This window comes from Thalassophryne amazonica, chromosome 5 (assembly GCF_902500255.1).
Source record: "Thalassophryne amazonica chromosome 5, fThaAma1.1, whole genome shotgun sequence".
Classification (NCBI taxonomy): domain Eukaryota; kingdom Metazoa; phylum Chordata; class Actinopteri; order Batrachoidiformes; family Batrachoididae; genus Thalassophryne; species Thalassophryne amazonica.
This window is the reverse complement of record NC_047107.1, coordinates 35,589,554-35,611,282: the sequence shown is the minus strand read 5'-3', so window position 1 is coordinate 35,611,282 and position 21,729 is coordinate 35,589,554. Positions and strand designations below refer to the sequence as shown.

General features: G+C 38.9%; 1 protein-coding gene across 1 annotated transcript; it reads left to right on the top strand.

The window, feature by feature from the left end:
* The first annotated feature begins 844 nt into the window (after nucleotides 1–844).
* Nucleotides 845–20,321, top strand: slc25a37 (solute carrier family 25 member 37). Its single transcript, XM_034169998.1, has 4 exons — nucleotides 845–1,127; nucleotides 7,994–8,225; nucleotides 10,512–10,568; nucleotides 19,189–20,321. Exons 1-4 carry the CDS (start codon nucleotides 933–935, stop codon nucleotides 19,716–19,718), a joined length of 1,014 nt encoding a protein of 337 aa, XP_034025889.1. The 5' UTR covers nucleotides 845–932; the 3' UTR covers nucleotides 19,719–20,321.
* Nucleotides 20,322–21,729: the final 1,408 nt, after the last annotated feature.

Genomic DNA, 21,729 nt, shown 5'->3' with positions numbered 1-21,729 from the left:
TCAAAGTAATCCTACCCAACCCTGCTCATAAAGCGGTTCCCAGAGTTACCAAAGTCTCAGGGTGTGTCATTCACCTTGGCCACTACTTTTTAAAATTAATTTCAAAATGGAAGCCATGAAAGCACAAAATAGTAATAAAGTCATATGACCTACCTACTGTTAACCTGCCAAGACAATGTCTTTTTCCAATAATATAGTTGACATACACTGTTTAAAACTCAACTCAATTCAGTTACATGCAGGATTTCCATGAATAAATATATGTAGCCCCAACTCAAATAAGGCACATCCATGCAAGATAATTTAATTTAATTTAGTTGGTAGGTCATGAGAGGTCAGCTCCAGTATATCTCCACATCTGAAAATAAGTATTAGTGTGCCACATTTGGTGTTTCAGTCACAAAATGAACAGTTGTTATGGAAATTTAAGCTGCACCACTCGAAGTGACATCTAAAGAAAGATGAAGCAGCGGTGACAAAACTGAGCCACGGAGTGCGACCTGCACGGAACAACTGGAAAAGCTATGTGACTCGAGGAATTAAGACACAAAGTTGTTTGGATGAAGGTAAATGAATCCTTTTTTTGTAGGATTATTTGTCACATAATTTCAATTACGGTAAATAACTTAAAAAGTAGAACTTAAATTTCTTGACAGATGTGCAGAGCTGAAACAGCAGCAGGAGTGTGGTACTGTCAGTGTCGACCAGAGAAACTTCTCATTGGCCACCTCTAAGCTAGAGCCTGCCCTAATTTGAGGTATGTGAAGTCTGATTGGTTACTTTTTCCGAGCCACGCCTCAGCGACAGCTCCATCGCCGAGGCGCTGGAACTCCACTCAGTCACTTGTGGTGGTAATGTTGTGGTTGTCACGGCTGGGCTCCGCACCCTCCCGACCGCTCTGTCGTAGCCGCGTGGATGAGCTGTGACCGCGCATGGAGCTGAGGACGGAGCGCGTGGCGGCAGCACTGGAGATGTCGCAGGTCCAAAGCCAAGACGACGAGCCTTTTACGAGCGAGGCTGAGTATGAGAGTTTGCCGCCTTATGTCTCGGTGTCGACCCATATGACAGCCGGAGCCGTGGCCGGTATCCTGGAACACACGGTGATGTACCCCGTGGACTCGGTGAAGGTGAACCCACGCAGGCTGCCTTAGCAACGCTTGGCGACCGTCACTCACTCACTAGCTGCACACCAAGTGACATCCGCTATCACCTGCTAACGTTAGCCTCGTTGTTAGCTCGTTTAACATCACGCTGTTCCACGCAGACGCAAGTAACTTGTTTAACAAGCTATCTTAAGTTAACCTGAGTATAAAAGCCACGGCTCGTCGGGCGTTAACACCTTTAGTCAACGCCAAACGTGTGGTTAAATTACCAGCCGTCATTAGCCCATATTACGGGTTCACTCTGGCTGTAACTTTTTTTTATTTGAATTTTTTTTCCTTTCACAGTTTTTATTTGATATTTCAATATATAATAAAACACAAGTATATAAATGCAGACAATTGAAACAAACTAGAACACGTAAACATCAATTAACACTGAATATGTGAAACCTTGTGTTATTTGAATATTTGTTTCCTCCCAGGATCACATGTTAAATTTGCTCTTCTGAAGGGACTTGACTGAATTTGAAAACTACACGAAGCAGCACTTTCAAAAGGGGACATAAATTAGCACTGCTGTTAAAAAGTAACAAGCAGTGTTAGTGCAAATCCCTACATACAGACCTTACTCTGACTGTCGCCTTAAATATTAAATGTTAATTTACTATGGGTGCATATTCCTGAAGTGTTCAGCAGGTGGCAGCAAAGCACATGATGCCTGATGTCTTGATTTTCACGTGGATTCCAGAATATTGAAGAAATGCAGGTATTTCAAAGGTTTTATCAGTGTTCTGGGTTTGCCATGAGTAATTTCAAGTAGGAATTAAATTTTTTTGTGTCATCTCCATTCACAGCTTCCACCCATTGTTTCATTCTGGTTTTATCATCTCATTCTATTGTATATCTCATTCCTGTATTTCACAGTGTACAGTAGTGGCAGGCATCATGTTTCTGGCCGCGGTTGCTTAAGTTTGTACCTGACAACACAAAAACAGAAAAGTCTTTGGGATAATATAGGCTAAACAAAGTTTTAATGAGATTGTCCTTGTGTTAGAGCTGCGCGATATGACTTAAAATTCATATCACAATATAAATTGAATCCCTTTGCAGTAACAATATATTGTGATATAAATAAGTATAAAAATTATAATGGAAGTGTTTCTGAATGGGTCATATAGTCCCTTAGCAAAGCTAAATTGATTAAAATAAAAATAAAAAAAACCCAACAAAAAAACAAAAACCTATCATTAATTTTGAGCACCTGATTCCCTGACTTGTATTTTTGGGCATTGGAATGACCTAATTTTGCCATTCCCTCTTGTGTTCAGCAGGAGGCAGTGTTAGTTTGTCTGCTTTTGGTGGCGTTTTGTCCAGAAAGCCCTCAGAGACCACCCCACGTGGGTTGATGATCCTGATTAGCTTATGTTGTGGTGTTCCTCCAATGATAAAGCGGAAGGCATGTTTTTTCCTCTGTGGCTGAGACGGAGCTCTCAGCTCAGCTGAATGAGGAAATGTGAGACTGTTTACTGTGGCTTTCTGCAAATACGCACACCAAATATGACCATAAAATTCACAAAAAGCATTGCGGAAATTATGAATCATAATTCAGGTTATAGTAGGCCTATTAACAGAATTTAAAAACACATATAGAGGGTTTTCAGTCACGTGACGATTTGCTCCCGTCTCCATCGTGGATTACTACGCAGCTGGCGCATGAAAGAAAATAGAGAGAATGAAAGCTTATTACGAGGCTTTATTGATGTGTAACAGTTGGTTCAGTGGATCCGTATGTTGTAATGGATAGTGAATTTAATGACAATGTAATAAAGTGGCTGGCAGTTTCACAGCGTAAGCTTAATATGGCCAGAATCAAGCAGGCCGCCCGTAAATCCACCGGAGGAAAAGCTCAGAGGAAGCAGCTGGCTACCAACGCTGCCCGGAAGAGCGCTCCGGCTACCGGCGGTGTGAAGAAGCCTCGCCGTTACAGGCGCAGCACCGTGGCACTGAGAGAGATCTGCCACTATCAGAAATCCACCGAGCTGCTGATCCGCAAGCCGCTGACCAGGTCAGCCTCGCTGGCCTCCTGCAGAGCATCACAGCAGAGCTCTGAAAGCGGAGGTCGGTCTTGAAGTCCTGAGCGATTTCTCTCACCAGGCGCTGGAAGAGCAGCTTGCAGATCAGCAACTCGGGGATTTCTGGTAGCGGCAGATCTCTCTCAGCGCCACAGTGCCAGGCCTGTAACAGTGAGGCTCCTTCACACCGACGGTAGCTGGCGCGCTCTTCCAGGCGGCTTTGGATTTGGATTTACGGGCGGTCTGCTTGGTTCCGGCCATATTAAAGGTTTCTTCAGATCTGCTCTGCCTATTTTGCTGAGCCAGGTCTCTCTGTGTCACTTAGAAAGCTCTTAACACTCCACTGCTTGATGCACAATAACTGCTGGTAGCCTGTAAAATGAGCGACCTGTCTCATTTTTATCACCTCTGTTTGACAACAGCACAAAAGTTGATCATTGTTGAAGCTTCTGCAATTGTTCGTCAAATGCACGTAGCATATCACAGTGGCCACCACGTCGTAATCCACAATGGCCGCCGGGCGCAAAATCACGTGACCGATACGTCACATGAAACCCCTGTATTGACCTTGAAGTGCATACTTTTAAGACGCATTGAAACAGAGACTGAGTCTGGTGAATTTAATGGGAGAACCCCTGAATTCGGTCCTGTGATTTTTACATGACCAAATTCAGTCAGGCGAATCCAGAGGGTTAAAATAGCTTATAATTTTACACAATTTTACCAGGAGAAGTTTTAATCGGTGGAGATGACGCCTGTAACCAAAGCACTGATTGCAGCCTTTTCCAGTCGTTCAGAGTCACTGAGGAAGATACAATGACGTCATCAACAATCATGATCGCGATTGTTTGGTGGAGTCTAAATCTCTACCGTCAGCCAAATTTATACTGTGATGCGGTTAAACTGTTTATATTGCCCACCCCTACCTTGTATGCCATTTTTTTAGTTGCAGACATGGACGATGATAGCATTTTGAATTTTATTGTTTTCATAAGATTGCTGAGTTGGACCATAGAAGTAGAGAGACGGGAATGCCTACTCAAGATCTCATTCCATTGAGTTCTGTATGTGAGCTTGCGACCCCGAGATTTCAGCCACTCGGCCTTGAGAGTTGGGGTAAATCACTTCCGGCCGTCTGCTAGCAGCAACACCAGATGCGCTTTTAAAGCACACTTTCTGCGTGTTTTCTTGCATTTTCTGCCGTGGCTTCAGCAAGTTATCCCCTTGAAGTATGTTCAAAGTGTAGCTTGAATGAAGCTCTTGTTCATTTTAAAATCGTATTCAGGACAAAACATGCTAATATTATTGATAAAAGCATGCAGACTGTCAGCAACTGGCAGAAAATCACAGTCAATAATCATTAGTTATTCATAAAACATGTATAAAAATACAATAAAAGCACACATCATTCATCATTTAAAAATCATAGTAAAACTCATATTTATATAAACCGTGTAAAACTCATAAATTGCATAGTAAACGTCATCAAACACCATAATAAAATTGTCAATCAATAAAAATCAAACAACATAAAATAATTATAGTATTTCTTTGAAGTAATAACACTTGGAGCATTTATCACATGATGAGGGAGGTTGTTCTACAAAGTTACAACTAAATATAAAATATTTTCTATATATATATATGGGGGGGATTTTGGTCAGTTCAACAGCAACATGCAGAGATGTGTGCGATATCAGAAGATTTAATTTTTTTCCCCAGGATTTCAAAGAAATATTGTCTGGCATCAGTCTTGAAGAATCTGATATTGTTCCAGAAGAACCACGTTCTTTTGCTGAACAACAAAACTCATTGTTAAGAACAATTCACATTTTATTTTCTGCCATAAATTATTTTGATATCAGTGAGGTATCAGTCCACACAAATCAAAGAAAATATTAGAAGCATCATGAAGGACCTGATACCTGCCTTCAGTTTCTATCAAGCTGCCAAAACTGTGGAAAAAATCACCAGCAAGCCCAGCGGGTTTGTAAGATATTACAAAACTACATGAAAGTTTTGTGGTTATGGAACTGTGCACATTGCTAGTTCTTGCATCATGAAGACGTCCAGGATATCTGGGATCAACCGTGAGGCCTCACAGGCGGCATTCTACCCGACGGCAGCTGACAGGATGACGCAGGTGACAGGAGACTACCAGCTGACTCTTGGATACTGAGTCGAGCAGTTCCCAGTCTGGCAATGTGGACAGCCTTGTTCCCTCAGATAAAATAGTATTTAGTGTAAAACAAAAATCATTAGTATTTACAGAATTGATTGAGTTAATTTTGTAAAATCAATATAAACACAGAAAGGTGACTATATCAATGATACACAGATGACACAATGTGATCAATGTGAGGCTAAAACTTGAAACTTGACAACACTGAGGAGCTTGATTAGATGTATAAAGATTGCAAAGACATAATCTCATCAAATAATGAAAGTAGCAATAAGTGTGTATGTGTGTATATGTGTGTGTGTGTGTGTGTATATATATATATATATATATATATATATATATATATATATATATATTATACCCATTGCCTGGTCACTGTTAGCTACTAATATTTCAGGGCAGGTTGATTTATACCGCTTGATTTAATTAAATAGATAAATAAAAAATTAGGAGTGAATTGAAGCAGCAGTTTAAGTGGCTGGAAGATTAGATCTAAACTGAGATCTTCTGTTGTGTATGCCGGGAATTTCCTTAACTACCCGTCAGGTCTACTTCATTTGTTGTTGGAAATTATGCCTTCAGGAAACACCACATAACAGGTTCAGTGCTGGTCTGCTGATCCGTGTCCTGCTGATGCGCCAAAATAATGCTCGATTTACAAATTAATGACTATTCTGTACTATTTTTCATTGGTGTTGATTTATGGCCAGTCGGCAAGAAAAAGAGTTTACTCACAGTGTTAACAGTAGTGCGCAATCCATGTTGTGGTACTTTGTCACACGAGTGATGACCATGAGACGGGTGTACTAGGGGTCGGCCGATTATCGACCTGGCCAATTATCGGTGCTGATATTCAGCATTTTTGCGAATATCTGTATTGGCAATTTCTTCCGTCCGATATGACAGTTTATTTTTGCAGCGTTGGATGTAGCAACTTGCTGGTCGCCAAGTTCCTCCTTCACACGCTGTGTGCTGTAGCTTCACTCTAAGCTGCAATGCACAGCTCTCCATCTGACTGAAAGACAATTCAGTAAATTTTTTGGAAAATCCGTGCTTGAGGAACAGACAATTTTAACCCGAGAGCCGAGCGGAAATTTGCCGCTGCCTGCGGCTTTGAACAATGCAGAAGAGAGCTCTCTTCAGCCTGTCAGTGCTGAAGGCTGCTGTCCCACAGACTGGCATAGAAGAAGGTAGCAGTCTGCAGACTGGAGCTGTGTTGGCTGAATTTATTTATTTGTTCATTTCTTCAGCTTCATTATAATGTTATTTGTAGCTCCTTGCACTTCTTGTGTGAAGGACATGTTGAAAGGTTCTGTCAATTAAACATATGCTGCAAAACATAAAAATGGCTGTAAGTGCTAAATAGTTAATATATTTTTGACAAAAGTCTAACACAAAAGCACATCTCATCTTAATTGTTTCATTTTACTTCCATTGTGGTGGTGTACAGATACAAAAAAAGTCACTGTCCAAATACTTATGGGGCAGACTGTACATTCATGCACTGGATAACATAGTTAAAAATGGAAGTTCAAACAGGTTTAGCAAATTTGATTGTAATTTACATTTCTCCTTTTGGGACCCTCTGCACGTTTAAAAAAGTAAAAATTGTAAAAAAAAAAAAAAAAAAACCAAATGTGATTTGGTCCAGTGAAACTCAACAGTTTACAATCTCATGCTGTAAAAAAAGCCTCAAATTTTCATATTTGAGTACCCAAAGTGTTTGACCCTGTTGCGTGGTAAATCATTTGTTGACCAACTTATTGTTTTATTTTAAAATTTTGTCCACTAAATTGCTAACTTTTATCTAACTTCCCATCACAGGAGGATTGTGGGAGTAACACTGCAGGAGGGGCACCTTATCGGTGTCACACACACTTGTAATCAGGGTGTATGCGTGTCCATTCACTCTTTGATAGTGTTGATTAGTAAACTGTTTGACAGCCTGAACTGACACTGATGCTTCACCAACAGCCTCTATCATTGCTGCCTGTCCCAGTCATCTCACAGCTGCTCAGTACATCGTTTAATTTATTTTTAGATCATTCAGGAAGCAGAACAATCTCATATTGTGACTATTTCACCCATTTTTTACAACTTTATTGACAGGCATGAATATAATGTCAAAGATATTGCTTCGTCCTCCAATACCATTTCTATTGAATAAATATAATCATGCCAACTTCAACTATGAACAGTTAAGCCAATTTAGTTTCCCCTCAGATTTTGAAATCTGTATCGTAAGATGTAAGAAGGAAACGCATGGAAAAATGACCACAGAAGTTGGACTTGACTTTTCTCCTGAAACAGCTTCACATTTTGTCCAAATCAAAACATCCTTTGTCCTGTTGACATATCTTGGCATTGCATGGTAAACAAGCAGCTGCTAAATCCTCCCACAGCAGGTTTGACCCAACCTCATACGTTGCCAAGAGCACTTACTGTCCCAAAAACATGACTGCGTTACAGAGAACAATGTATCAATGAAGCACAAGTTGACTGATGTCAAGTTCCCACTTTAATCCACTTGTAGTGTCTTTCACAAAGTGCCTCATTTGGTATGGTATGCAAGTCGGTTTCACATCTTAATGAAGTTATTTATAGGAAATGATGTAAAATCTGCTTTTTCTTTTCAGACGCGGATGCAGAGTTTAGAGCCAGATTTGAACGCGCGGTACAAAAGTGTTTATGAAGCTCTGAAAAGGATTATCCAAACAGAGGGTGTCTTCAGACCACTGAGGGGCCTCAACATCACCATGATGGGAGCTGGGCCTGCCCATGCGCTCTACTTTGCCTGCTATGAAAGGGTCAAACGCTCACTAAGTGACGTCATTCAGACGAATGGACGCAACAGCCATTTAGCCAATGGTACTACCCTCAATAAAGCACTGCATTGTTATATTAATGGTGTCACTGTCAACTAAGTAGTACAGCCAGGAGTTGCAGGTGAGGAATATACATATAATCATACTGTGTTTTCTGGACTATAAGTTGCACCAGACTATTTGTCATAAAAAATATATCATGAAGAGGAAAAAACTTGACACAATTATTTTTAAAATGTGCTGCTGGTTCATTTAACAATCACCAAAATTAATTTGATGCATTATTTATTTATTTGTAGTGCAAGTACTGTAAGCAAGTGCATGCAGAAGTTAATGGGCTAATTAATGTTATTGTGCCAGGCACAAACAAACTCAGACTGAACTGCTTCTTTTATGTTCAACATAATTAAATGTTTGAAAATCTTTGTGTAAAATATAATAGGCTTACCTCATCCTAGCTGTACTGTGCGTTGCTGTTCTTTTTGTATCACACAGTTCAAAAGAGTGCAATGCCAAGTAGTATAAACGAGCATGGTCTTTCATTTTGAGGGCACGATTTATTAAATTTACTCGTTCTCTTAAGACGCCACGTCTTTCTCATTCAGTGCTTTGTCTTACTTCATGGACTTGGCACCAAGCGTAATGGTGCATTACCTCCACCTTCTGCTCTGGAGTGTGTCACAATACCTCATTCAATATACAGCAACAGCTTATCACACATGTAGACAGTGACATCTTGTGGCCATAGATGATAATGCAGTGTTTTCCATATGTAAATTGCTTTGGAATATGCAGGGCTGTGAAAACTCCACGGATCCGCGGGATTCTGCGGATTTCATCATGGGCGGGGTGATGGTGGAGGGTGTTAGGGTTGTACTCTTTAATCGTGATTATTACTGAGTTTTTAAAATGCTTATCGCAAAGCGTTCTTTTTTTATGACATCATGCAAGTTTTATAAGTCCGCGGACACTGATCTGTGTGTTACAGATACATATCAATTTCCTCAGATCCGCAGAGATTCACGGAGGAAAAATGCCACTCAAAGCCTGGCTGTTACGACAGTTGTCGTAAAGCGGGACTGGTTGGTTGCTGCGGTGACACTGTGTGGCTCCTGTGCGAAGTTTAGCTAAACATAGCATGTGGACATCGCACACTTTTAGAACTTTAAAGTTTTTAAAAGAAGAATTTTGCAGCTTGTCTGTGTCACGGAGCGACATCAGACAGAGCAAAGATGGCGAGAAAGACGGTTTGAAAAAGTGTGATGAGGACAAGAATCCGTGGAATTGTTGCTGGCTTCATGAACACACCTGAAAGTTAAACGGGAAAAGCGAACTGGTAAGAATTTTTTCTCTCTCTGGAAAATAAACATTGTGCTGTTCAAACAGGATTTCAGAAAAGATATGTACCTTTTTTTTCTTTCATTAATCTAGACTTTCTGTCATTGAAAAAAAGACATTGTGGCTTTGAATAAATTTAGGCTACATGAATTTACACAACAGTGTAAATTAGTTTTTATTAATGTAGGCTTTTTTCATGGGAAAAAAGACACTGGCTTTGAGTGGACTTACAGGAATTTACACAAGAATGTGTGGCTTTTTTACTATAAGGTAATTGATATTTTACCCTGATTTTTAAAATATTGTACAATCTTTAGCTGTGGTTTTTGACATGGTTTAACAGTCTTTTCAGTCTTCATATATTTCATGTAGTTTAATTGTTCTGAGTTAATGCATTTGGTTTACAATTAAAAGGAAACTCATTCCAGGTCCTACTTACACGTCGTATTCTGTTATTTCAACATGATCATTGATGGTTCAAATGAAAGGTTGAATCTAGGATCATTTAAATATGCACTAATTTTGAGATTTGTTCTTTCAGGAGATGTTGAAAATGTATCAGTAGATGAAAATTTAATTTGGTTTCTGGGGCCCCACAAGGCCCTAGACCCTGGCTCCTGGGGAGCTGCACCCCCCAGGCCCCCTGCGACTTTTCCTTGGATTTTACAATTTTCATTTCACAGCCCTGAATATGTGTCGCAGGACCTCTCAAACTAGCAAAACAAACAAACAAGAAACAGTAAGACTTTTAGTCCAGAAGATATGGTACTCATTGATAGTGCTGTTCGTGCCATCATGCTGACACAGCATGAAGCTGTGTCAGCATCAGAAAATAATCTGCAGTTTTATTGTTGTGTATGTTGTTATTAACCTTTTGAAGTAAGAATTGTAAAACTCAGACCTACTAAACAGTTGCATAAAAAACATTTTAATACTTAAAAAAACCTCTGTCTTTGTTTTACTGAGTATTTTTTAAATTCATATTTAACAGGTATAGCTGGTAGTGTGGCCACTGTTCTTCACGATGCTGTTATGAACCCAGCAGAAGGTAAGTTATAAATCAGTGTTAATTATTCATAAAAAGTTGTAAGCGGTTTGAAGAAGTTTTTTCTTGCTATATAAAAAAGGGCCCATTCTGCACCTGTCTCAACTGAGTACAGTATAATCAGTGATTTATTTTAGTCTGTTTATTTAGAAATTAGGCTTACCCAAATTTCTTTTACTTATGTTTGACAAGGCCACATCAGAGTTGAACATTTTCTGTTTTTCTAGTATTTGTTTTGTCCTTTATTTAAAACGCCTAATTCTTTTAATATCAGTACTTCTATTATGTCTTTTAGTAACAGTCTATCTGTTAAAGACACAGCTGGTAATCTAGAAAGATGTGACAAATGTGTGCTAAGGTATTTCTCCTCCACAAGATAAAACCACTTCTTGTCACATAGTTTTAAAATGGTGGCCATCACGATGGTGTCAACAGTGACAATTGGAGGTTTCATACCTTTAACACCTGCTTATCAGAGTTTAGGGTCTCGGACAGTAGTAGCTAAGGTTGGTGTCTGTTATTTTAAATGACTAGTACATGACATGGTCCTTACAACCAGTATTGTGGTCTTTTCAGATTATTCAGTCTTGAAGCTGTACATTGGTAAATTCCTACTCAAATCTAATAATAAACTGGGATACACAAATGTAAATGGGGTCAGTATGGTCCTTCTTGGTGAAATCATGATTTCACCAAGAAGGACCATTAATGTGGTGTGATTTGTATAATATATGCACACACTGTGGCAAGTAGTCAATTTTATGATATCCGTTTCAAACATTGTGAGAACATAGAAGTGATTGTTGCTCCCATGAAATAACTGCTAGCGAGTTGCCTGTGGGGATCCACGGGCTCTAGATTGGGTAGCTTTTATAAAATGGGTAGCTGATCCTTTGCAAAGTTTCTGTATTGAGTTGGAATGACGTGCGAGTCCAGAATGTTTTTAGAACCTTTAGACCTCAACAATTTTAAGAGGAAGAACTCAACTGTTTATTTCTTGTTAATTATGTATTTTTTTAATGTTAATTTACTGTCTTAATGTATTTATGAATTGTTTAGGTTCTTATCATATACATACATTATTATTTTATTGTATTATTACTTCTGTTTTGTCATTTGAATTTTAAATGGACCACAATGGAAATGTGTGTTTTCACCTTCTTGTCATCCATGAGTTTTGAATGTATTTACAATTATTTTACATACTTACATTCAACTTACTAAATAAAATCACTTGGGCTGCAGCTATCGATTATTTTAGTAATTGAGTATTCTATCGATTATTATTTGAGTAATTGGATAAAAAGTACTTATGCATTTTTAAACAACATCAGTAGTCCAGGGCTCTCCCTAAGCAATGGCACAATGTCGCTGCACCACCACGCAGATTGTCAAATTTAGTGTGTCCCTTTCTGTTTTCCTGGGTAATTATTCATTTCTTCACGTCTTTACAAGTTTTGGATCTTTCCCGGTGTCAGAAGCTCAGCCCTCACCTGACACCGGACCGCAAGCGCATTCGTCAGGTGTAATCCTCAGTCAGTCAGGCTGCACGTGAACACGAGCACAGCGGTGCGCCCATTTACCCACACTGACTCCAAATGACAAAATTAAGTACTTTTATTTATTTTCAGAAATGTGCTCCGTTCTCAAAACAGTACACGATGTGCTCTTTCTCCCTCCCTTTCTCTGTCTCTTTAGAATGCTGAAACAGTAAACAAGGGATGTTTAAGTACGTTTGTGAGTATGGCAATTTTTGGGGGCGACACATACAAAGGACTCTGAACTTTAAGATCTGGTGTTACGAGCCCCGACGAGGCAGCAGTGCATCCCGCTGTACATCTGCAAAGGCGAGCACCGTTTGCTTTCATGTACCGTTTTGAGAATGGAGCGCATTTCCGAAAATAAATAAAAGAATTTCAGTTCGTCATATTTGGAGTCAGTTTCGCTTTAAATGCGCAGTAAGTCTGTTTCAGATGACAAGAGTGGACCCTCTTTCTCTTAAAAGGTTTTATTTTACTCTTTTGTGTCACGTTGGAAAGCGGGAGCTTTTGGCGCTATAGATGAGCTTTTACACGGCGCTACATACAGGCCTGGTATATGTACTACAACATTAAAGAGAGCTTCGAGGCACAGAATTTGCCTCGTATATATATAATTCTAGTAGGCATTAATTGTTGCACTCCGTCACCTGAATTGGCACGATTTCTTTTGCTATATACATGGTGGTGGCATTTGTTATGTCTTGCCAAGTGTTGCTGTTCTTGTCGGAAGGCAGTTTTTTTTTTTTTTTTTTTTTTTTTTTTTCCTCCTTTATTCTGCTGAAGTTTGCTGAGTGTTGTGCAGGCACCTGAGCCAATTTAGGTTTTTTCATATTCCTTACAGGGGTTCATTTGCAGGTGTTGAAATAAGTTCATCGTCGAGCTGTTTTTAATGGCAACCGTTTTTGTGCTGAGTGGCAGGGTGACATAGGATAGGAGTTTATGCATTGTTGGGTTTTGGGTTTTCATTGTTTTTGAGTAGGTGGGGCTCAGGCAAAAAAGAACAGGACACCATAAAAGAACCAAGGTGAAGGCGAAGATGACACTTCACTTATTCCCAGAGGACACTTTTTACAGCTGCTCCCACATGACCGGCCTACAGACTTGCCAACTCCCCCCACTCACCCACTGTTGAAAACTGAGGGAGGAGTGAGTCTGCAAAAGTTCGCTGGGGAGAGAGTAGGGGGAGGGTTTGGGAGTGATTAGCCACAACGAACAGAAAAAGGAAGCAGATTTTTGGTGCTCCTGCCGGATGAACAGTACAACCCCTGGCAATAATTATGGAATCACCAGCCTCGGAGAATGTTCATTCAGTTGTTTAATTTTGTAGAAAAAAAGCAGATCACAGACATGACACAAAACTAAAGTAATTTCAAATGGCAACTTTCTGGCTTTAAGAAACACTATAAGAAATCAGGAAAAATAATTGTGGCAGTCAGTAAACGGTTACTTTTTTAGACCAAGCAGAAGGAAAAAAAAATATGGACTCACTCAGTTCTGAGGAATAAATTATGGAATCACCCTGTAAATTTTCATCCCCAAAACTAACACCTGCATCAAATCAGATCTGCTCGTTAGTCTGCATCTAAAAAGGAGTGATCACACCTTGGAGAGCTGTTGCACCAAGTGGACTGACATGAATCATGGCTCCAACACGAGAGATGTCAATTGAAACAAAGGAGAGGATTATCAAACTCTTAAAAGAGGGTAAATCATCACGCAATGTTGCAAAAGATGTTGGTTGTTCACAGTCAGCTGTGTCTAAACTCTAGACCAAATACAAACAACATGGGAAGGTTGTTAAAGGCAAACATACTGGTAGACCAAGGAAGACGTCAAGACAGAAAACTTAAAGCAATATGTCTCAAAAATCGAAAATGCACAACAAAACAAATGAGGAACGAATGGGAGGAAACTGGAGTCAACGTCTGTGCCCGAACTGTAAGAAACCGCCTAAAGGAAATGGGATTTACATACAGAAAAGCTAAATGAAACCCATCATTAACACCTAAACAGAAAAAAACAAGGTTACAATGGGCTAAGGAAAAGCAATCGTGGACTGTGGATGACTGGATGAAAGTCATATTCAGTGATGAATCTCGAATCTGCATTGGGCAATGTGATGATGCTGGAACTTTTGTTTGGTGCCGTTCCAGTGAGATTTATAAAGATGACTGCCTGAAGAGAACATATAAATTTCCACAGACATTGATGATATGGGGCTGCATGTCAGGTAAAGGCACTGGGGAGATGGCTGTCATTACATCATCAATAAATGCACAAGTTTACGTTGATATTTTGGACACTTTTCTTATCCCATCAATTGAAAGGATGTTTGGGGATGATGAAATCATTTTTCAAGATGATAATGCATCTTGCCATAGAGCAAAAACTGTGAAAACATTCCTTGCAAAAACACACATAGGGTCAATGTCATGGCCTGCAAATAGTCCGGATCTTAATCCAATTGAAAATTTTTGGTGGAAGTAGAAGAAAATGGTCCATGACAAGACTCCAACCTGCAAAGCTGATCTGGCAACAGCAATCAGAGAAAGTTGGAGCTAGATTGATGAAGAGTACTGTTTGTCACTCATAAGTCCATGCCTCAGAGACTGCAAGCTGTTATAAAAGCCAGAGGTGGTGCAACAAAATACTAGTGATATGTTGGAGCGTTCTTTTGTTTTTCATGATTCCATCATTTTTTCCTCAGAATTGAGTGAGTCCATATTTTTTCCCTCTGCTTGGTCTAAAAAAGTAACCGTTACTGACGGCCACAATTTTTTTTCCTGATTTCTTAGTGTTTCTTAAAGCCAGAAAGTTGCCATTTGAAATTACTTTAGTTTTGTGTCATGTGTGTGATCTGCTTTTTTTCTACAAAATGAAACAACTGAATGAACATCCTCCGAGGCCGGTGATTCCATAATTTTTGCCAGGAGTTGTATGTAATGGCCCAGTCACACGGCACATGACGATTCCTGAACGAAGGTAAAAAAGTAAAAAAGTCGCAATTCCTTGAGAAAAGGTAGACGAAAGAGCTTTATCACAGAATAGCCTACAAAGCAAGAGCGTAAAAGGAATGAAAGAGGAACAAAACGAAAATGAAGCTAACGTTGATCTCGACGCTTTAAATAAAATGCGTCTGGAGCCACAGTTGGAGCAGTGTGTGTCTGCATCTGTGTTCCAGGACTCGACGCTGGGATGGAGCTCATAGTGCCTGCAAACAGAAGCTGTGGAGATCTTTGCACACGTCGATGGGACCACCTGCTCTGGTTCCTCTTCCATAACAAAAGAGGGATCATCTTCATCATCATCAGAACCCTCACTGTCTGACGACATCTTGCTCCAATTTAAAAAAAAAAAAAAACAAAAAAAAAAAAACACCCTCTGGTGTGCTGTGGTGCTGATCTATCACTGTTACGTTACTAAGCATATATATTGATTTCTAACAGAAAACTGTCAAAATGGGGAATAAATATGTGTAAAGATTGATTATATCAGAGCAGTAAATTGTTCAGTCCGCATGAACGCGCATTGACTCTCGTGTGGTTATTTCCATCAGCTCCCACTGATCCACAATATGAATTCTGCCTTCATTCAGCTGGTTGAACGAAGTCGAACTAAATGCTAACATTACAAAAACTAAGCAAACGATAAAAACCGTCAAGAACGACAGCAAAACGAAATACTGACAAATTGAGGTTTTCATTGCCCTTCGTTCAAAATTTTCAGCATTTTAAAAATCCTGACGAAGTGCCAGCTGCAGGAACGAAGCTGAGCGAAGGCTAAACGATGTCAACGAAAGTCCAGATTTCTTGTTTCATTTGGGCTTCGTTACCCTTCGTTAAGTGCCGTGTGACTGGCCCATAAAGTTTACAGTTTTGTGCAGACTGTCTGAGCAGAAAATAATTTTCGCTGTTTGGCATAAGTCAGATTTTTTTTTTTTTACCCAAAACACAGCTGTTTGTCTCCTATGCACTCCACACCTCTGTGGAGTGCATAGGAGAGACTGGGGTCGACTTACACATTTTCCTCTTGATGTTATTAGTGGGGTTTCAGTATTTCTTTTTTTTTTTGTGATTTATTTATTTATTAAAGTGTGACAGTTAAGTTTTTTTTTTTTTGTTATTTTTTAAACATGGAACATCAACTGAGTTTTGAAATGAATACCACCTTCTATAATGGTACTCATCCTTGTATTTGGATTTGAACCAGGTGATTTTTGGTTGAAGTGTTCTCTGCAGGGAGAAGTAAAATGAAGGAATTCAGTGTTTAAAATAATAATAATATTTAAGCCTTGATTAAACCCATTATTTCAAAACAAATCATTATGACTGACATTAAATGAAATGGTGAGATTGGAATATATTAATAGATTTTGTTAAGTCAAACAGTTTAGATTTAATAATAATAATGTTTTCAGACTTTGTTGATTCAAATTGAGGATCAGCTATATAAGGGGAATTCTCAATGCATCAATACTTGTTACTCAATGCTGATTTTCCAAGGTACTGGTGTTTTTTGTTTAGTTTTTTTTTTTACATGTAAATGTAATATTTGATTATATAGTTATTGCAGTCACAAGAAAACAGTGTTTGTGATGGAAATAGCTGAGGGATTAAATTTGTTACCAGAGCATTTATGGGTAATACAGTTACTTAAAATTTGCACTTGTGCTCCTAAAAGTTTGAGTCAGGGGCTTCAGTGCTCCTACAAAAAAAAAAAAAAAAGCTAGCCTGGAGCCCTGGTCTCATGCTATTCATAAAAGAAAATGAGCAATATGTGTCGGCACTAATTAGGGCTGTACTATTCAAAGAAAAAGTAATATTGTACTTATTGTGGAAAATACTGTGATATAGTGTATGTTTTGTAACTTAGGTCAAGTCCATCAGTATTTAGAGTTTGTTTTTGTAATTTTGTGTCTGTACAAAACCATAATGGAGTTGAAATGAATCATCCAGAAGTTTAAAGAAAGTTTAGTTTAAAGAAATCCCTGTATGTGTGTTATTCACATTTTTTTTTTTCAGTTATTAACCTGTTGTGTTCTCAGTGCTCACATTAGTTCTCAGGGATTTTAATAAGGTACTGAAATCTTTTTGTTTATTCTGCTTTGGTCCAAGAGAGATCAGTCGTACAGGAACTGTTTTTTTTGGTGCCCAAAACTAGTTATGTGGAGATATGACAGTCTTATTTGAGTTTTAGAACATACCTGCGTCCAAACAGCTACAAAGTAAAGGTTTACTTTCCTGATTTGATACATTTTTATGCAGAAACAATGTTTCACTCACAGCCACACCTTCTCCAAATTCATCATCTGTCCAACACAGAATAAGCGTGTCACAGGTGGCAGAAAGGGCCATGGGATACTATATAAGAAAAACAAATGTTGCTCTTCAATTGATCTAGTGCATCATATTTCTAGGGCTGCAGCTTTCAAATATTTTTGATTATTTTATTGAGTAATTGAATAAAAAGTACTTTTGTGTTTTTAAACTGAGAAGTGGCAGGGCTCTCCCTAAGCAAAGGCACAATGTCACTGTGCCTTCATTCAGATTTTTAGTTGAGGTTGTTCCCTCTCTCTCTGTTTTCCTGGGTAATTATTTATTTTTTCACATTTTAAGAGTTTTGGAGCTTTGCCCAAGCAGTCTCTGAAATCTTCAGTCTGTGGACAGGACATTCTTTTTTTTCCCCTCTTATTGCACATTTCATTTGCACTTTTTATTACTGTGATTTATTCAGTGTTTAGTGTATATTTATACATGCTGTAGAGTGCAGCTCAAACCAAAGTCAAATTTCTTGTTTTCTGTGGATACTTGGCAAATAACACAGCCTTTGAAAAACGGCTGTGGAGTTCAGCATTTCCACAACAGCTGCACTGATAAATTAACTGTACAGCCTATTGATTAAAAACTCTTATCAAATCTGAATATAGGCATTTTTTTGATCTGCGGAGGTGGAGAACAGCCAGTGGAGCAAACTGTTTATATATATATATATATAAGCACACTGCTTCACTTTAAAAACATAAGTCAGTTTCAGAAGATCAACACGCACCCTTTCTCTTAAAGGGCTTTATTTTTCTCAACATGTCTTTGTAAACTTGTAGCGTTGCCTGCTACATTGATTTGCGCTTACATTAGTTATGGGCATGCTCTACGGTCTTCTTCTTTGTTTTTTTGTGGGCGTGCCACCTACAGACCTGGCATAGGTACTATAGCTTTAAACGAAGCCTTTGCCTCGAATATTTTTTGTAATAGAATTATTTGAATTGCTCGATTAATCGTTTCAGCCCTACAAATTTCACCATATTTTAATGACTTGCCCTCATTATACGATATGCCCTTTTAAAAGACATAAAAAGCGAAGGCATTAGTTCTTTTTGAGTATTTATTTGTTCGTTCATTATTTTATTCTATTCACGTGCTGAGAATTTTCCTAAGCTTAGGAATTTCTAAAAGTGTTTATCTGTGTTCATGGATAAAGTTGCCAAAATCACCCATGAATATTGAATGAACAAAGTAAATCCTGTATTTCTGAGACTTACTGATGCCGGTACTTATCCCCAGATTCTTTATTGTGAGCTGGGTGAGTTTACAATTCCACCTGAACCTGTTCCATGCAGGGTACTTCCCCAGCCAAGGCCAGTATAATTTATATTTATGTCACAGCTGGGTGGACTGAGACAGTGCAGACGATGTGTCTTATCCAAAGAAACTGACAGACAGCATAAACGTGAATTAAAACCAGGTCTACATATTGGTCTCCCTGATCTATAGATGTCCACAGATTAAACATTTGTGAGCTAAACAAACTTATTTGCAGCTTTTTCTTAAACATTGCTAACCGAATTTGTCTACTTACTGTCACTTTCTTTTTTTTGTTGTTGTTGGTTAAATATTTCTCTCTCTACCATCATTAGCAGATTGTTGTACTAATGATGTCATTCCATGCCAACAGAGTTGCCATGGAATGACGTAAAATGAACTTGCTTGGCGATGATTAACCTGCACTTGTAGCGTGTACTGTTGTTTAGGTTAAGGGTAAAACCTGAGCTAACTCTATTCCCTTTGTTTCCTTGCATGGCTCAGTGGTGAAGCAGAGGATGCAAATGTACAACTCGCCATATCGGGGACTTTTGGACTGTGTTCGAACAGTAACGCGTACTGAAGGTGTTGGGGCCTTCTACCGCAGCTACACAACCCAGCTGACCATGAACATCCCTTTCCAGGCTGTTCACTTTATCACCTACGAGCTGATGCAGGAACAATTAAACCCCCACAGACATTACAACCCTAGCAGCCACATATTGTCCGGCGCTACAGCCGGCGCTGTATCTGCAGCTGTCACCACTCCACTCGATGTGTGTAAAACGCTCCTTAACACACAAGAGAATGTTGCGCTCAACTCCATGAACATCAGCGGCCATTTATCAGGAATGGCCAATGCCTTCAGGACTGTGTACCAGATCGGTGGCCTGTCAGCCTTCTTCAAAGGTGTCCAAGCTCGGGTTATATACCAGATACCCTCCACTGCCATTGCTTGGTCAGTGTATGAGTTCTTTAAGTACTTTCTGACAAAGCAGCAAGTTGAAGAAGAAACAGGAAATGGCTCTGTGTAGGAAGGAAACTGCGCCAAAACTGGATCTGATGAAAGCAGGCCTCAGTTTGAAGAAGCATATGCTCGTCATGTTTGTTTTTTATGTAGAAATTATATCTGTTGTCTCAGAGAGAAGTATGACAGCGTGATACTCCTTATCCTTGACTTACCTACCTACTGACCTACTTGCGCAACATTCTGCACAGCGGACTGTTCCAAAAGGATACAGGTGACCAAAGACTGTACATTAACCAGTTAGGATGAAGTTGTAGTTGAACATGTAGTATCCAGAAAATAGGAAGGATATTTCTAAAGTATTCAGGTGTAAGAGTTGAACGAACCAAATCACATTTTTCCTTCTCCACTCTCAAACACAACTATTTTTTTTTTTCTTTTGCAAATCTCCAACTCTTCTACATGTGATGATTTGCAGTGATATGTCGTACATTGGATCCTTTTATTTATTATATTATCAAGGCTTGTATTTTATGGATGCAGGAGAAGCAGTGCTGTTTGCTTGTTTTATTGTGTATTTATACAGAAAAATATAACACATTCCTTGTATTCATTGTGATGGAATAGTTATGAATATCAAGTGCCTCATAAATATTAAAGCCCCCCCTTAGTCCATGTTAGTCCATTGCTGTTACCAAGATCAAATCTAGTATTAGTTCTTGAAATGATTTGCAACAGCAAGAGATTTTTTTATTCTTCAGGTTTGTAAAAATTTAACCTGGAGGTTTCGGGTTCTGTAGGCCGTAACGGTCCAATGATTGTAATGCAAACAATTCTCTTGTTAATCACGCACAAAAATGGTTGTTAAGAATCCAACCAGAGCAAAGAGTTGGAGAGGAGGCACCTTGATTTCATGGATTCATGTAGATAAATGTATCTTAATGACAAAAATTTTATTGTGCCAATTCAGTGGTGCGCGTTATGACAGCTAACATTTACAGTAACTGTTTTGCATCTTGTGTGTGCGTGCGTGCGTGTGTGGCCTCAAACATATAGTGACACTTCTGGGCTGTACAGAGCAAATTTTCTGTTGGTAATGTCCAAGTTACAGGAAGAAATTTCACCCAGTCTGTAGCCTAAAATGTAAAATTGACTGTGGGTGATCAGTTTCTGTGATACTGGTAAAGCCCTGATTACATAATCTGCGTAGAAGGAACTGATTTATTATTGTTTATATATATATATATATATGTATATATATATATATATGTATGTATGACAGTTGACCTGATGGAAAACATTTCTTGATCTTCTCAGCTTCTTTGTTTTCCACTTGATAGTGGAGCTACTTTTGATATAATCCAAAACATGACAACATGACCTATTTGTTTTATATCCTCGCCACCACCAGTCTAGTGACGTCACAGTCTCTTAGCACGAGATTGAGTCTACTTGTACAGTAAGGTAATTTACCAAAGATATACATTGTATTCTATGCATTTTTTTTTTTTTTTTTGTTTAAACATGCCTTGTGTACTTGCCTGTTTTCATACGACCTTGACTATGTGAGAAAAGCATTTTAGCTGCCTCATTTAATGAAGTTTGAAACATATCATCCCACATTTAAATTTACAGTTAAAACACGACAACAGCAAGGAGTCTTCATAAGCTACAGCACGTCTGGAAAGTATTCACGACGCTATTCTTCCCCCCCCCCCCCCCACATTTTGTTATGTTATGGCCTTGTTCCAAATGGATGAAATTCATTTCTCCTCAAACCTGTACACACAATACCCCATAATAACAATGTGAAATTTTTTTTTGAGATTTTTGCAAATTTATTAAAAATAAAGAAACTAAGAAATTACATAGGTATTCACAGCCTTTGCCATGAAGCTCATAATTGAGCTTATGTGCATCCTGTTTACACTGATCATCCTTGAGATTTTTCTACAGCTAAATTGGAGTCGACCTCGAGTAAATTTAGTTGATTGGACATTATTTGGAAAGACACACACCTGTCCACAGTTGACTGTACATGTCAGAGCACAAACCAAGCATGAAGTCAAAGGAATTGT

What these genes read in the sequence shown, in the direction of transcription:
- slc25a37 (XM_034169998.1), top strand. Translation starts at nt 933, where the DNA reads ATGGAGCTGAGGACGGAGCGCGTGGCGGCAGCACTGGAGATGTCGCAG. An exon ending in ACCCCGTGGACTCGGTGAAG is followed by an intron (nt 1,128 to 7,993) that starts GTGAACCCACGC and finishes TTTTCTTTTCAG; the next exon opens with ACGCGGATGCAGAGTTTAGA. An exon ending in TGTTATGAACCCAGCAGAAG is followed by an intron (nt 10,569 to 19,188) that starts GTAAGTTATAAA and finishes TGCATGGCTCAG; the next exon opens with TGGTGAAGCAGAGGATGCAA.